At 43.3% G+C, this 15,666-nt stretch overlaps 2 protein-coding genes and 1 long non-coding RNA gene across 9 annotated transcripts in view; 1 reads left to right on the plus strand and 2 right to left on the minus strand.

The window, feature by feature from the left end:
• The window catches only part of pak5 (p21 protein (Cdc42/Rac)-activated kinase 5), a 36,386-nt gene extending 25,824 nt beyond the window's left edge, over window positions 1-10,562 (minus strand). The window contains exon 1 of one of the 4 annotated variants that reach the window (XM_052053533.1): window positions 9,888-10,562. The gene's annotated coding sequence lies outside the window, so the exon portion shown is untranslated. Of the gene's footprint in view, window positions 1-2,100; window positions 3,421-9,887 lie in introns of those variants that run through there. The other 3 variants (XM_052053535.1, XM_052053534.1, XM_052053536.1) reach the window with 3 other exon arrangements.
• A 171-nt stretch (window positions 10,563-10,733) lies between these two features.
• LOC127592623 (galectin-3) lies at window positions 10,734-15,446 on the plus strand. Of its 4 annotated transcripts, none has more exons than XM_052053540.1 (8): window positions 10,734-11,658; window positions 12,882-12,920; window positions 13,028-13,297; window positions 13,389-13,856; window positions 13,934-14,022; window positions 14,367-14,538; window positions 14,619-14,743; window positions 15,070-15,196. In XM_052053540.1, the coding sequence occupies exons 2-8, from the start codon at window positions 12,915-12,917 to the stop codon at window positions 15,071-15,073; spliced, it is 1,134 nt and encodes a 377-aa protein (XP_051909500.1). In that variant the 5' UTR covers window positions 10,734-11,658; window positions 12,882-12,914; the 3' UTR covers window positions 15,074-15,196. The 4 variants fall into 4 exon arrangements, with proteins under 4 accessions (XP_051909500.1, XP_051909501.1, XP_051909499.1 ...); XM_052053541.1 differs by having other exon boundaries at window positions 10,737-11,658; window positions 14,646-14,743; XM_052053539.1 differs by lacking the exon at window positions 14,619-14,743 and having other exon boundaries at window positions 11,050-11,658; window positions 15,070-15,446.
• On the minus strand, window positions 11,707-12,969 carry LOC127592626 (uncharacterized). Its single transcript, XR_007960160.1, has 2 exons — window positions 12,830-12,969; window positions 11,707-12,728 (listed from the first exon to the last, which is right to left on the minus strand). It is a non-coding gene; the product is annotated as an uncharacterized LOC127592626 (long non-coding RNA).
• Window positions 15,447-15,666: the final 220 nt, after the last annotated feature.

The following is a 15,666-nucleotide window of genomic DNA, read 5'->3' on the forward strand; positions in this document are numbered from 1 at the left end:
GTACTAATTAGCACGCCTAATTTGAGCATTTCCACTCCCTTGCGATCAAAGTCCAAAGGACCCATTGTCAGTTATATGTAAAGATGATCTTCAGCAATTATCCTGTCGTGCGGAGGCATGTGTGGGCTCACTCACAGTAAATTAGGCGTCGGATGAAAAAGTCGTCCCTGACTGTTAATTCTTCATTTTAGCAAGACATGCTGGACTACTGGACTTTTTGCAAAGGATTACTTGGATGATCTAAGTCCTCAACAAAGTTCAACATCAGTGATGCCAAAAGCAGGCAAAACTCTGCATTGTTTTGGGGGGGGCGGGGGGGGGGGGGGGGTACAATGTAAAATCTCTCCAAAAGCATCCTCTACTAGGTAAGCAGCCTGGAGCACAAAGTTCATCCTTCCACTTTGCGCAATCTTATGCAATATATATGGGCTGACATCCAGATCTACTACCGCGACTCCAAGACCACGCTAACCTTGTTTCCGTTTTTAGCACCAGCACTGCACAAGGTGACCACCGCAAGTTGGAATATCGACACGCGGATCAGTCCGCGGACCAAACATGACGAGGCTGGAAACAATGTATAAAGACGGAGGGAGCCGAGTGCAACCATTTCCCAAATACAAATAAACAAGTGTATTGTTTTAGCTGAGCATTCAGTATCGCATACGAAAGCGTTAAATTCTGGTATGATGGTACTTGTCTTCATCTGTCATTTCCTAAAAAGACGACAGCTACCGATGTTGCACTTTCCTCAAAAGAAAAAAATTAAAATATAGGGGGGGGGGTCCATTTTGGAGTTGTCGTTACATTTGGTATTAGCGAATTTACTACTGGAGCAATTTGCAGTTTTGCATTGAATGTTTTGCAATCTGAAAAGCAAATTATTGTCCAAACATCAAACAAAAATCCCAAACCCAATAAAAAAAGTGAATATAGGCCACTACAATCTGCTGCACAACGGATAATCAAAAGATGGCAAATAACTTCCGAGTAAGATTTGAAGAAGACCGGAAACAAATTCTGATGATGGTGGCCTGCAGGGAGGGTAGCCATGACAAAGAGGGCAGACTCCTGACCTTGTTGGCCTCATTTTGGGATTATTAAAGGCTTACGGGGGCTTAAATTGTCTCTCGCAAGGTTCAAGCGCTGAGAAACGACAACGCATACGCTGTCTCACCGAGGCCACGCATGACCTGTACAAGTGTTGAGGCCTAGTGGAAGAAACTCCATTGGTAGGAAAGACCCCCCCCCCCCCCCCTCACCCCATCCCTGCACGTCACATGCCCTTGAGGTGTTATAGGTAGACTGTAAGGTTACACATTTAACGTTATGCCTCCACACAGCAACAGTGTCTCACAGTAATGAGCAGAGGTAATATATCGCAGACGTTACCAAGTGTGAAACACAGGTCAGCTCCACTTCTCAAAATAAAATGCACACAAACACAAAGTGAAAGGGCTGAGTCGTCCCAGGGCAAAGATACTGATTCACAGGCTGATTTGTCTCCAAACCATCTGTCATCCTCTCCAGTCTCCACAGGCATTTCCCCACCCCATCCTTTTCTTTTTTTTTTTTTTTGAGACAGCCAACGGCCACAACAACACAATCTGACCGGAGCCTGATGCACCTTGCACAGTGCATTCGGAAATTATTCACAGCACTTCACCCTACACATGTCAAAAATGTTTTGGGGTAGAGTTTGTCACATTTAAAGTAAACAAAAATAAAAAGTCACGGCCATCGTGCGCTGAAAAGTTGTCATTGACTGGTTGTCAGGCACTGAAACCCCATCGTGACCCGCGGGGTGCGGCCCTCACGTTGCCGGTGTGAGGCGGGGCTGCTCGTGGCCGTGATGGCCAGAACTGGCCCGGGAATAGACCGACCATTCAGATGAACAATTATTTATAATTCTGGATGACCACTTCGCCGGTAAACACAATTGACTCACTCACCACACATCTAATTGTGTTTATTGGGGAAACTGCATCGGCATACACATTTGGGTTTCCATTGCTGCCACCTTAAGCCTGTTGTAAACTGCAGTGTATCCCGTCCAGCGTAAATGCCACCTGAATGAGACAGTTGAGTTGCTGTTCTTACCTAGTAACAAATGCCCAGTGTCTTTGAACCAGTCAAGTGCTGGAGGTAGGCCATGGCCAAATGCTCCGATGCACTCAGATCCTGGTCACATGCTGGACCATAAGTGCATCTCTAATGGCTCCATTATCCACCACAAAAAAACAACGAGCCTTGGAATCCCTTGGGGATGGCGGGGGCGTCGGTACAAGTGATGATTCAGGATAGCTCGCGGACTCTTAGCAGCCCCCCAAGAGAGATGTCGTTACTACGACGACAAGCCCGTGACTGCGTTTGTGCCTACATGCTCTGATAACTCCCAATGCGAGACTAAAAAAAACGTTGATGCCAGTGGCCCGGCTCGAACGCCAAGGCTCGGCCAGACAGCTAAAGCCCGGGCCCATCCCATTCTGCTTTCATTGTTTGCTTAACTCCGTCTGACCCGGCCGCATCCCGAACTAACCACCCTCTCTTCTTGCACTGTCGAGCATCCCGCGGACGTGACACGCGAGGATGCGAGTTGTGGCAAAGTGATGTCGTTTCCTCTTAGGCTAGGACAAATGGCCTCGCGGAGAAGATACGATAGATGCCACCGAAGGAAACAGCTAGTCCGGTCAGTGGCCGTGACACAGCCTGGAAGCTTGCCGAGTGCTGAGGAGAATTATGGTCACTGACGGCCATCGAAACACTGCGTTGGGGTTCCAGCACCATGTATCACACAAGCTTCACTGAGCCAAGGAACGTATTTGACATTGGGAAAAAAAATCTCCTGGCACTCCACCAAGCCAAAAATGTCACATTAACCCAGTAAAGTACATTTTCGACAGCAATGCTATTGATGCCGATAGGATGGGGGGGGTATTGACATTAAGCACCAAAAATACTGGATACAGACTCGTGTCACATTTTCTTTCAAGGGATCAGTGCGTTTGGATGATACCCTACATACTGTTTGAAGCTTGCTCACAGGATGAATAAAGTGTCTATCCATCCATCCCTCTATCCTACACTGTTTGTGGTGCATGGTCACATCGCCACACACAGATACCTTACATTTTAAAAATAACATTTGCTTCTGGTGGTTTTTCTGAGCTAAAAGCAACGTGTGTCTTTGAAAGCCTCATGCTTCTCGCGACCATTATTTCACATTAAAGGCTCAACTTAATCATGTAATATTGATAGCCCGGTGAGAAGCCCTCCCTCCCTTTTGTCAGGGGAAAAAAAGAGTGCTGTGTTTGTCATCAGGAGGACATAAAGATGAAGGTTGACAGTTTTTTTACAATGCATTTAAACAATTTGGAAAATTTAAATTTGAGGAACAAATTCATTATAACTGCAACTTTATTTCCTGCTATGACCGTACTCACATAAGATCAGGTATTTATGATGGTAATACTACGACTTTTTTTTCCCCTAAAAATTTTGGGGGTGAAATCTAGACTATTTTTGTGATAATACATTTTTTCTCACAAAACTTCTTTCCGTAACAATATTTATCATAACTTTTTTCTTGGCAAATGGTATTACAATTTTCAATAACATTTCCTCCGTGAAAGAACATCGCAACTTTTGATTGTGAGTGGCATGTTGTCACTACATTAAATTATGCCTTTTTCTTGTCAAGTCTGATTCTTTTCATTTGTAAATTACTTTTTTTCTTCAGAATATTTGACTCGCTTCAATTTTAAATCATTCTCACATTTAAAATGTTCTTGTGAATTTTGTCGAGTACAATTACAAACAAATTCTTGTTAAATATCACCCCCCCCCCAAAAAAAATAAAAGAAAATAAAAAAGCACTCTGGCTATTCCACTGCAGTTGTCAGCCTTATGACAGCTGCTTGAGTACAAGCGTGATTTTTCATTGGTCAAGCTTATGTTAAGTTTATGAGTAAGGCAATGTGGCACATTCAATCTCTCTTACTGTGGCCAAGGTTAGCCAGCAGCCAAAAAAAAAAAAAAAAGATGGCAGCTTTGACAGATGACGCACTGACAGGATTTTCCCCGCATGTCCCGTTTGCCGTTTGCTGTGTTAATCCTCGGAAAGAGGAACATCGGTGTGACCTCGATTTGGGAAGAGCAAAAGTTCACATGACCATCCACTTGCGAACAAGTAGGAGAAGGTAAAGACAACAGGAGCTGGGCAACTGCAATCTTGATGTCTTGTTAGTCAGAACGAAACAATTTGCGCTGGTGCATTTGTCCTTAGATGCTAACTGAAATGAGGCTTCAAATTGGCCAGTGTGTATTCAGTGGCTGACTGCCGGTTGCTGGGAGCTTGCGATTGGCATAGGACATAAATGTAGGTGGCGTCTGGCTTTGTGTTTTTGTTTTCCGGAGAACACAACACAATAAGGCGAGTTTTATCTTGACCAAACAGGCCACAGCATCACCCCGCGCAGATAAACTGAAACGTATACAACATTGATCAGAACGCCACAATGTACTGGCCGTTTTCGCGTGCTATAGAAAATTCCTGCTGTAAGAACTGAAACTGACGAACGCCCGTGTTATACTTTTCAAATTTGAATTTGTGTTATCGTATTTAGCGAGCGGCAATGAAAAAGCAAAAACAACTATCAACAAAGCAATGCTGAATTGCACGCCTTGGTCAAATTGGCATTTCCCGTTTTACGTACAGTATTATACTAGCCATTAAGCTAGTAGGGACGACGCTATGATGTATAAGCTCGAGCATCTCTTCAAAGTAACACTTAAATGTTGATGTGCGTATTTCTTTGCAAGAAAAGATGCTCTTTTAATCCTCGCTGGTTCTCCAACCATGAGAAGAGGCGGAATTATTCATGACACGAGTGGTAGGGGAGGTGAGCGGAGAGCTAGTTGCTATCAAAGGGCACTCCAAGGCCACTGCCTGTAACTACTCCAGCTGCGCTTTGCTCATGTGGCCCTCTGCCGCTTCAGCTTTGACGGCTTGACTGGGAGAGACAAGCTGGTTTGACGGCGACTCCGGTTTGGACTGGACTTGACATTTCAGAGTGTGCCTCTGCTCTCTTGACTTATTTCCAGAGTTATTTTCGGAAGCACTGTAAACTGACGTACATTATTCATTATGTGGAGCAAGAAGGAGCATCACTTGAGGACAAACCAGTCACAAAACACTACTCTGAAAGGAACAAACTCCCTTCCTACTGCTTCTTGAGTTTTAAGACGAGCAGATCCAGGGAGTTACTTTGCGGGCTCGTATGGCAATCGCATGGTTTCTGGTGCATCAGATATGTCGTCGTCTTCTAATCAATGAGATTTCCTGTTACAATTGTGATTCGTACGATGGGGCGACAGGCCTCAGTGCGACCCACCAGCCTGAGGTTCCCAGCAGAGATGTTCTCATCAGAGCAGCAGACTCATACCAGTCCACATGACTTCACACCACCGATGCGCTGAGATAACACGTCAGGATTAGCGCCACATCACGTCCCTCCGCAGTTGCGTGCACCAATTTGGGCGAATCCTAACTGAGGAACGAGAAGAGGCTATGGCGGCAATTCCCAAAATGGGGGGATTAAAAACTGCTGCCGGGGTGACGAATGAATATCTGCAGGATGATTCTTGCAACTGTACTGTCATTAGTTGGCAAACACAATGTCAACTCACACTTACCTACACCGTCAAGCTAATGCTAATGTTATGAGAGAAATTAGCCATTTCATACTGTGTTCTAACAGCGTGAGAGCGAGACAGAGAGAGCGAAATAGAGAGAGAGTGACACAACGACAGTAATCGACGTAATGGGTCTGATGAGCGTGCAGCTGCTGGTTATAGAGCGCTATGCTATGCAGGCTGGCATGCCACGCACGCCAGCGTGCATCTTTTTTTTTCTTCATTTTTCTTTTTTGTGAGCCGTTTCATGCCTGCGCATCAAAGAGGGCACAGCTGTGTCACCAGATAACCACTTTCATCCATTCAGCCGCCGCATCTGCGCTAACGCTTTGTGCTATGTCATGAGCAACCGACATCATAAGATCTTCAGGCTGTAATGTTCACTCGCATGCATACAGAAAGTTTGTGTATTCGCACTGAAAAATCACATCAAAAAAGGGAGACGAAACGCCTTTTGACACTGAACTTATGTGCCATCAACCAAACAACTTGTTGTGTAACTGCTGCCGTGGTGCAGCAATGCCACGGCATGCCTGCAAGCGCTGTGTATTGCAAAATTATTTTTAACTATAAAAATGTGAGCTTAAAATGAAAGAGGCTACTTTAGTTGTATCACCTTTCCAACTTCTGATCAAGCCACAGCTTTCCAATGGATTTGGCCGATTTTCAGCCTGATTTACATTGAATCTAGAAAGAAAAGGCTCCAGGCTACTTCCTGTTTGGTTGTTTAGCAACCAAGGCCAAATAAGGTCTAACTGTACTTCTGGCAGCAAATGCTTCGAAGACACGCTTTTCTCATATTTCTCCTGTTGGACTGGTTCACCTCCTAGCCAAGGTTTGTTTTGGATGTGGTTACATCTGCACTCTACATATTCATCCGCAAAGGTAATTGGGGCAATGATGACTTAAGTCTGATGTTGGGCGGGCGCAGTTGAGATAAAAGCATTTTAAATACTCTGGTGCTTAACGGTGGCATTTGCTGGTGTTAATAAAGCAGCAGAAAGTGAGTGACGGAGCAGACGCCGAAGCAATTGGCTTGCTCAGCCCAGCCCTTTCCAAATAGGTATCGTTTTAAAAGGCGATTAAACTGGAATTAGGCGGCAACTGGTCGAGTCTGTGCACATGAAACCAAACGACGAGGAGTTTTGCACAATTCACCGGCTGACAAGAATAAAGGAAACTAACAAATTAAAATCAACAAAATTGAATCCCAAATGGGTACGTTACAAATCCAGAAGATAACTGATAATAAATAAATAAACCGAAGTGTTGTTAACAACACTGCCAAATTTGAATGTTCAAAAAAAACAACAAAAACATCCAGGATATTAGAATAAGGCTATCTGAAGGGAAGATGCATTCGAGGGGTGGGCATAGCTAGCAAACTGACTCCACGTCCCAATTGTCCAAAATCACAGCTGATATTTAGTTATATATATATATACATACATTATTTTTTTTTTAACAGCACGCCTGCCTCAGCCTGTCGGGCAGCTGAGGCAGATGCGGTGCTCCAAGCCCTTGAGGCAAAGCTGGATGTTCAGGCTTCACTAGACCTCCTCAGCAACACAGACGCACACACGCGCACACACATTGCCAGAAGAAGTAGAACAGCCTCATTGAGCGGAGAAATGTGAAGAGGATTTAGGTTATGTGTGCTAATTCTATGGAAGTACGCAGCTTAAGGCTTTGTGTGCGTGCGTGTGCGTGCGCACTGAACACTGGAAATGACGAAAATTGCCATGGCGTCAGCATTCGCTTGAGGTATGGTGTTGAAAAAGTGAAAACTTCAAAATGGCTTCCACCACTATTTTCTTTATTTCTGTTTAGCGCCAACGTGCTGCACTTGGGCATATATAAAACAGCTCTGTGGTTTGCATGTTGGTGACACAGCTATAGTATAAATGTATTGTTCACAGGCAAAATGAAACTTGAGCATTTCATGCATTTACATTTTCCCTCCATAGAGAGCTCTCTGGGTTTCATCTTGGTTATACCTCTGGCTAAATGCATGACATTCCAAGTTAACTGTCCTGCCCTCATCTCATCTTTCTCCTCAGCCCTTACAAGGTCCCTTGTCCTCATCTGCCTCACCGGGCTATCTGTGCACTTTCCAAGTGTCATTTGTAAAGGTTGGGGCCTAATTTGCAAAAACCAGGCGACCAGAGAAAGGCTGCCAAAAAAAAACATCCAGCTGGCTTTTCCGAGAGGCTCCAAACTGTCACACAGGTAAGCACTCTAGCATAAAGATGCCGCTTCGAATGATGTAACGGGACCAGTGGGGGAGTCACGCATAACCACCGACTTCCTCCTCCTGGTTAAATTATTCACCGTGTGACTCCATCTTATGTAATTTAGCGTGAGCAACCAAGGACACCAAAAATAGATGATAGCTACTGTTGCCTGTTTAGTCTTTGCGTCAAGCTGACATTTTAATTTGTATTAGTTATGTCTTGCTCAGATTGTTTTTAGTCCAGTAAAATTCTGAGCATTTTAGTCTTATTCTCATTTTAGTCAAGTTTGTCTATGACTATTTTAGTTGAGTTTTAGTCAGAGAACAGATGATATTTCAGCAGAGATGCCCAATTCAGGTCCAGAAAGTTAAAACCGCAGTTTGGCGGGGGGAGGCATTTACCAGAAATTCCATCTTCTTCTGATCAAAAAAAAAAAGGAAGAAAAGGATATACTGTATCGGTCATCAGGACTTGGGGAAAGGGGTTGCCACCCAGACAACAGAAATAAAACGACATGTATGAGATTTCATGACATAGCAGACGTACTTTATTTTGTGAATCACATTTAGTCTCGTTTTAATTTGTCATCCATATGACATGATAGATTTAGGTCCAGTTATCAACACATGACCAACAATTTGCATCTCGTGTCCCTTAAGTGATTAAAGTCTTTTTGACGATATTTTGTCCTAATTTTTGTTGATGAGAGCAATAGTGATGATAGCCAAGTATCCAGAAATGGGGGGGGGGGGGGGGAGTACATCTACAGTTAATGATGGATTGAACACTGGTTATGAGTCATATTAGTCGTGTAGGCTATAGCATTCCCTCAAGCTTCCCCAGTATCCCCCAGTTGTAAATCCCCGGTATCAAGAGTACATGCTAGGACACGCATGCAGACACTACTGTTCAAAAGTTTGATGCTCACTTAAAAAATGCCCATCTCCTGTTTTGTTAACAGTTTGGTATAAAACTAACAAAATGAAGCCGAGCAAGGATTTTTTTTTCATGATGGGAAACGGCATGGGTCTGCCAGAGCCATTTATTTGTTTTCAGTGGATTGACACACCTTTTGAGGTGCACTATTTGAGGAAATACATGAAATACTGTAGCTCTTATTTTGCACAAATCCCTCCTCCACTCTGAGGAAACAAGGTCAAGCTCCAATGCCGCGAATAAAAGCCAAAATCAAACAATTGGCAATCCAACCGGTGCTCGAGGTGTTGCATACAGCGCGTTTAGTTCTTATTACTGTACCTCCATTAGGGTGATGTTTGCGCCCATGGCGATTATGAGTTTAGCAAGTGTGAGGGGGGAACCCCAGCAAACACACTTAATTTTCCTCTTCCCGACACTATTCTAATCCCATAGTGAATTTGAAATGCAGCTATCTGCCGTCCTTTATTTACCTGCCCTACATTATCACACAGTGAAGGCTGAGTGTGTGTGTGTGTATACAGTACCATGTTTCATGCTTGTCATACAGTAGTTGTGCTGCAAAAATACACAAGTAGTATACCAGCAGTGGAAGCGATATGGCCATGACATATAAAACAGTTAAAAGGAAGCTAAAGCATATTATCAGCGTTCGACGGGAATAGGAAACACGCATGCAAAATGATGCAAAAACACGCACTCCGATCCAGAACGGGGAATGTGTGATGCCCACCCGCTACTACCAAGGACAGCTGCCGAAGCGCGGCGAGGAAGCTGACAGCCATAACAACAGCACACGCTCCGGCCCCGCAAATGACAGCTCTCTTACCGCATGAATGAGTAGCCACAGCCCGGATTGAGCCAAGCCGAACCCCGGTTGTTCGGACACATTAGGCCGAAGAGAGCGTCGCACATCCCGCCGACGAGCGTTCGCTTTCTCCGCTTTTCTCCTCCACCACCGTCATCAACCTACCATTGACTACACTCGCTCAAAATAGAATCCAAACAGACGCCGGCACTCACCTGCTCGTCGCCGAGTGGAAGAGCTCACATGTCCCGTGGCTTTCTCCGGTTCTCTCCTATGCGATTGTGGCGAGAGAGGAGTCGGGTAGCGTTACGTGTGAGCCAACGGCGCCATGTTGAGTCTCCAGGAGCAGTTCTCCTGCTGTGCGCCACATCCGGGCCGCTCGGAGAACCGAATTAGTGGCCGGAGTGGGGCGTTGAGCACCGTGGGAGAAAGTGTAGGTGCACCTGTGTTAGCCCCGGGGATAAACTCACCCTCTCGGTCATTGAGAAGGCTCCTTCGCTAAGTGTAAACGCGGGTTGTTGCCGCCATGTCGTCAGCAGCTCCTGTCGTGCTTGTGCTAGCGTGATGCTAACGCTCCATTCCAATTACATTAACGACACATACCGGGTTTAGTGCTGACGTCACTGTTGATTAGCATGCACAGGTTCGAGAGTTGAGCTTTGATAACCTTAAAATGTACAATTTGACTCAACTGGGCCGTCATAACTCAGCTTTAAAATGACATTTGGCTCAACCTGGAGTGTAAAAAACGACAGAAAGCGTTTAAAAGTGAAGCTGTTTGATCGCGTGACGTCATAGAAAAAAGATGACGGCGCCATCTCGTGGTGTATTGTGAAAGTGCGGCTAAAACGGAACCTACCGAGACAAAAAAACGCAACATAAAAATATATAGTTTACTGTATTTTAAAAATCGGATAAAATGGCAACTTTCGATACATTTAGCTAAAGTCATGAAAGTTTATTTTATGTAAAATAATTTTAAAATTTTAATTTACATGTATCTTTGGATTCATTCGATTGTTTTACTCATTTCATGATAGGTTTAGTTTTTCTATTCTTTTAAATTCTAATTTATTTGTTAATATATTGCATTTAGATGTACATTTTGATGAAGTGTTTAATTTTTGGTTATTCATTTTATGCATAGTGGTCGTTTTTCATTTGTTCTGTGATTTTAATATGTATTCTATTTCTATTTCAAAATGTTTATTTTACTCTTCTAATCTTTCTATTTACATTTTATATTTACCTCAACTGCCTTTTTTAAAATAACCATTTCATGTTCGTCATTCAAAATCAATGATAATGCATCTGCTTGTTTTTATACAATTAAAGGTCACCCAGTAAACATCATGTTGAAGAATTCCAAGATTCGCTGTAATTTAGGACTTTTTTTGTTAGCGTGTTGGCTAATCTAATAAAGATGTGCACAGACAAACCACTGCCATTGTCAAATCCTGAGTGTTATTTGTCATGTTGTTACCTGACGATTTATTGCAAACATATATGGAAGCAAGCGCTTGTCTCACTTGATATGGTTATATCACATTTCGCTGTAAGTTACTTTAGTTGTTGCCATGCCAATGGTGACTTGTGAGAATTAAATGTAAATGAAATTAAAGGGCACAAAAACAGAAATTGCACTGTAACGATAAATGACAGAAAGTTGCACACAAATAAACCCTGGTGGAGGTAATCAGCACATTAGAAATATTTATAAGGGAAACCTGCTTGGATAGTAACGTCATCTGTTTTTTTAGGGGTGGGGGATTTAATAGATGCGTTGAGGTAAAAATGCACTTACGTGTTATGTTCATGTGTCACACTAGCAGGGCAGTGCTGAAAAGTGGGCATGTCCAGTGAGTGAGCATGTTTTCGTGAATATAAAAGTAGATTTTAGTTCTGCCTGCTTGACTGCTCCCAGCCGACTCAAAGGCATAAGTAATTACAGTACACTGCAGCCTGCCAGCACCTCCAACACCACAGGTAAGCGTTTGTTACCGGTACATACTTTTGATTATTTTGCTAAAGACCTTGATGCTCAATGACAAAAGGTCATTAAAATATAGTCATTTAATATTATATAGATTAAGATGCATGGTAAAATACTGAGATGACTGAATCAAAACTGTTTCGCTTCCCCTATTTCCATACACAAGAGTGAAATATTAGAGTTGCTTTTAGTATGGTTGACAACCAAAGCAAACTATATTGAACATAATATATGAAGAGCTCAAGAAATATATCAGCCAACCTGTCATAAAGAGACCATACCGTATCATGAAATGCTACTTTAATATGGGCTCAAAGAATAATAATAATGTGAAAATTAAAAAAAACTTATATCCCAGCAAGGGAATTTGTAACATTAACAAGTAAGCATTTTTATTATAATAGGATTAAAACAAAAAAGTTTTACAAATGTAAAGGTCAATCTAATATACAAGGAAAATAATTTTTAAATATAGTCAAAAATATATTGGCAACAAAACGTAATATGTTTGTAAAAAACAAATAATTTGTTGAGCTACCAAGTTTATTTTTTTGGTAAAAAGTTACATTTAAAAAATGCATGGAACCATAATTGGATTTTAGCTTTAAAAACTATTTCAATCATGTTGCTTTATTAAAATCAAAAACAGATATTAAGGCAGTTTTCTACGCTATTATTTTAGGTGAGCTAGTGTAATGTGCTAATCTCTGTATTTATGTATCTTTTCACTTTATACGTACATACTTAAACCCTAATTTAATTAGCAGTCACAAGGGCAAACAATGTGCTGAAGTCAGGACACTCACATTGTTGACTTGTCCTCACACTCAATGATCCTCTGTGTCATCTGTGTGAGTCACCGTCCTTCCTCAAGTCATTGGTTCGTTGAGGACTTTTAGTGCCACCACAGCAACATTCACTCAACTTGGAGAAATAGGTGAGCTCACATTGTCAATCGCATTGGCGTTAGTCTTTGATAAATGTACTCTTTCATCTACATTAAGAGTTCAAGATAATTGAATCTACAATCAATCTCACACTATTTAGAATCTTCGAGGAGCCGCTTATGTTTTTTTTTAAATATCAGATTGCACTCCATCAAACCTCACGTTAACATTTTTTGCAAACACTGAAGGCAGACTTTTCAGTGTACCTAACTTCAACCTAGTGGTGTTTTTGTAAAAATTACACAGTTGTTGTTGAAATTTTTACACAGATTTTCGGGAGCGGCTTGTTTTGCCCAGGCAGCATGGATGTAAGTAGCTCCCCACAGTATCAGATGCAAGCACAGGTAAGAATATTTGCTTATTTCCTGTATCTTAACATGAATGTTGATGCTTGTGTCAATGTCGCACCGTCAAGTTGGTGTCCTCCATACTCTCAACCCTCTCTCTGCCTCGTATCTCCATCCTGGCCCCCGACCCTCCACCCTCCACACCCTCTCCTCCTCCTCTACCTCCTTCCCCCCTTCAGCATGCTGATGTTCTGTGTGGCAGCTGCCCGCCTGGTTCTGCCCCACAGACTAGCGCCGTTTGGCCAGGCCAGACGCCTGGAACCGGCTTCCCCAGCTGGCCTGCGCAGGCCACCCAGCAGATATTGCCCACCCAGCAGCAGGTCCAGCCCACCCAGCAGGTCCTGCTACACAGTTCAGACTATAATTTTAATGATGTCAGCATTAAAACGCCATCAAAATGCATGTTTTTTTTTTGCCTTCATGTTTCAGGCCTCGCAACCTGCACCGTGCTGGACCGGGCAGCCTAACACTCCATGCTGGTTGGGGACTCAACCGTTGCCCGTCTCTGGACCCAGCCCTCTTCCGGTCCCACCTCAGATCCTAACACCCTCGCCTGCTCCACCTGCAAGCATGATCCCTGCTTCAGCTCCGGCTCAGACCGTGGCTCCGGCTCCGAGTCAAATCTGCCAGCCTTGTTGGCCTGGCCAGTATCAGCCTGCCCAGCCTCCGGTTCAGGTTCAGGTACCCTTTCAGGTCCCGGCTTTATCTCCAGTTCCTGTTCCAGCACCCGCTCCCATTTCCACCCCTACTCATGCTCCAACCCCGAGCCTCCATCCATCTTTGCCAACATGGGCTGCCCATCCTGGTTGGCCATACAACCCCGGACAGCCAGGATGGCCCGGACAGAACCCGGCCCTGGTGCCGAAACACTGGCTGCCGCCAACATCAGGACCACTAGTAAGTAACAACGCAGAAAAAATGATGAGTAACTTCCATAATAATGATTTTGTTCTTGGTTCGGTTTTGACGTTTAGAGCGTACCATACAATCTAAACCTGGCTCGAGGTGTCTACGACAAGATGATGATGACCATTCTGGGCCAGATAAAACCTAATGCGAAAATGTAAGTACTCCAGGGGAAGATTACCGCACTCTGAAAAGTGCCGGGTTAAAAGTAACCCATATTGGGTGAAAGCCAGGCCAACATTGGGTCCAAATGGGACCCAGCCAATGCTCCGCTATATTTATACCCAGTGTATTGGGTTGAGGATTTCACTTGGTACGTTGGGTCAAGATTTTGATCCAACAAGGGGTAAATATTATCAATGCAGATGAGTTAAAGCTAACAAGAAACCGGTTACCAAGTTATTAGTAGGCCCCCCAAGAATCTCCTAAAAAGACACAAAACGGCACTTATCCTCTCAAATTTCAACCATTTGAGGTATTCATCAAACAATATTTTCATAGGTTCACTATAAACTTCCTACGAGGCAATGACATCGCCTTCCACATCAACCCTCGCTTCGGTGAAGGGGGAAAGCAAGTGTTGGTGCGTAATCACAAGGTGGGCGAGCATTGGGGTCCGGAGGAGAGGGACCTGAAGGGACCCTTCCCCTTTGCCCTGGGGAGCCCCTTTGAGGTGAGCTAAAGGAAGAGTTGCACCCCAACCGCCTGGTCTGCACATGAGCTCAGACACATGACGCCCTTGACTGACTCCAGGTTACCTCTCCTCGGGTTGAATGTCAGGCTAACGTTTGGCTGAAAAGATGGAAAGGGTTGGAAAGGCGATTGGGAAAGCTGATCCTAAATCAGGGAAATGACGCCCCACAGGGAGACTCCTGGAGGTCAGTCGCGGTCTCGTGTTGTTGCTCAATTGCCTCACTAACCAAAACAAAAAAGTACAATGAACCCACCAAAGTCAAGGGCATAAACAATTTGGACTTTGACTAATCTCATACATCTATGCAATTGTCTACTAAAATAATTTCGATCTTTTAGGCCAACTGTACGTGTTTAATTGAATATGAAAAACAATTTAGCGTTAAACAGAACGGGTTTCAAAATAGTGGCATCAGCTGGACCAGGTGGGGCACTTCTACAGTTGCTCCTAAAGTAAAATGCTCACAGATTTGTGTGTGTGTGTGTGTGTGCGTGCGTGCATACATTTTAGATGAAGATCTTGTGCACACAAGACTCCTTCCGCGTGGCGGTCAACAACATTCCGTTGTTTGAATTCCGCCACCGTGTCCGCGAGCTCAACCAGATCAACAGAATCAACATCCTGCATGATGTTGTCCTCACTTATGTCAATGTGGAGACACTTCCGTAGGACGGCCTCCCAAATTCATCGATTAATGAACATAACATGATATTGACATTTTGTAAGTGTGAGTAAATATGTTACACGCTCCTTCGCCATTAAAGCCACACTAATATTGATGAATGTATACACATGATATTTAAACAGCTTTGTTTTCAACGTGTGCATTCTACCACTTATGAATTTGTATGAATGTTCTTTAAACAATTAAATAGCCTCCAACAGAATGTTGAGGTTTCTCTCAATTTTTGATTTTCAAATGTAAATTTAATATGCTCATTTTTATGTTGGTACCACATTTCCGCTGAATAATCGTTTATCATAATCGGCATTAAAAAGAAATCCTTATCAGTTGGGTCTTTTTATAATTACGTTTATTTTTTATTTTTTTATTTATAATTTATATGCACAATGGTCTACCAATAGGTTAAATATACCATCAGTAAA

Source organism: Hippocampus zosterae, chromosome 19, assembly GCF_025434085.1.
Source record: "Hippocampus zosterae strain Florida chromosome 19, ASM2543408v3, whole genome shotgun sequence".
In the NCBI taxonomy this organism is placed as follows: Eukaryota; Metazoa; Chordata; class Actinopteri; order Syngnathiformes; family Syngnathidae; genus Hippocampus; species Hippocampus zosterae.

What these genes read in the sequence shown, in the direction of transcription:
- LOC127592623 (XM_052053539.1), top strand. An exon ending in ATAAAACCTAATGCGAAAAT is followed by an intron (nt 14,023 to 14,366) that starts GTAAGTACTCCA and finishes ATATTTTCATAG; the next exon opens with GTTCACTATAAACTTCCTAC. An exon ending in CCCTGGGGAGCCCCTTTGAG is followed by an intron (nt 14,539 to 15,069) that starts GTGAGCTAAAGG and finishes CATACATTTTAG; the next exon opens with ATGAAGATCTTGTGCACACA.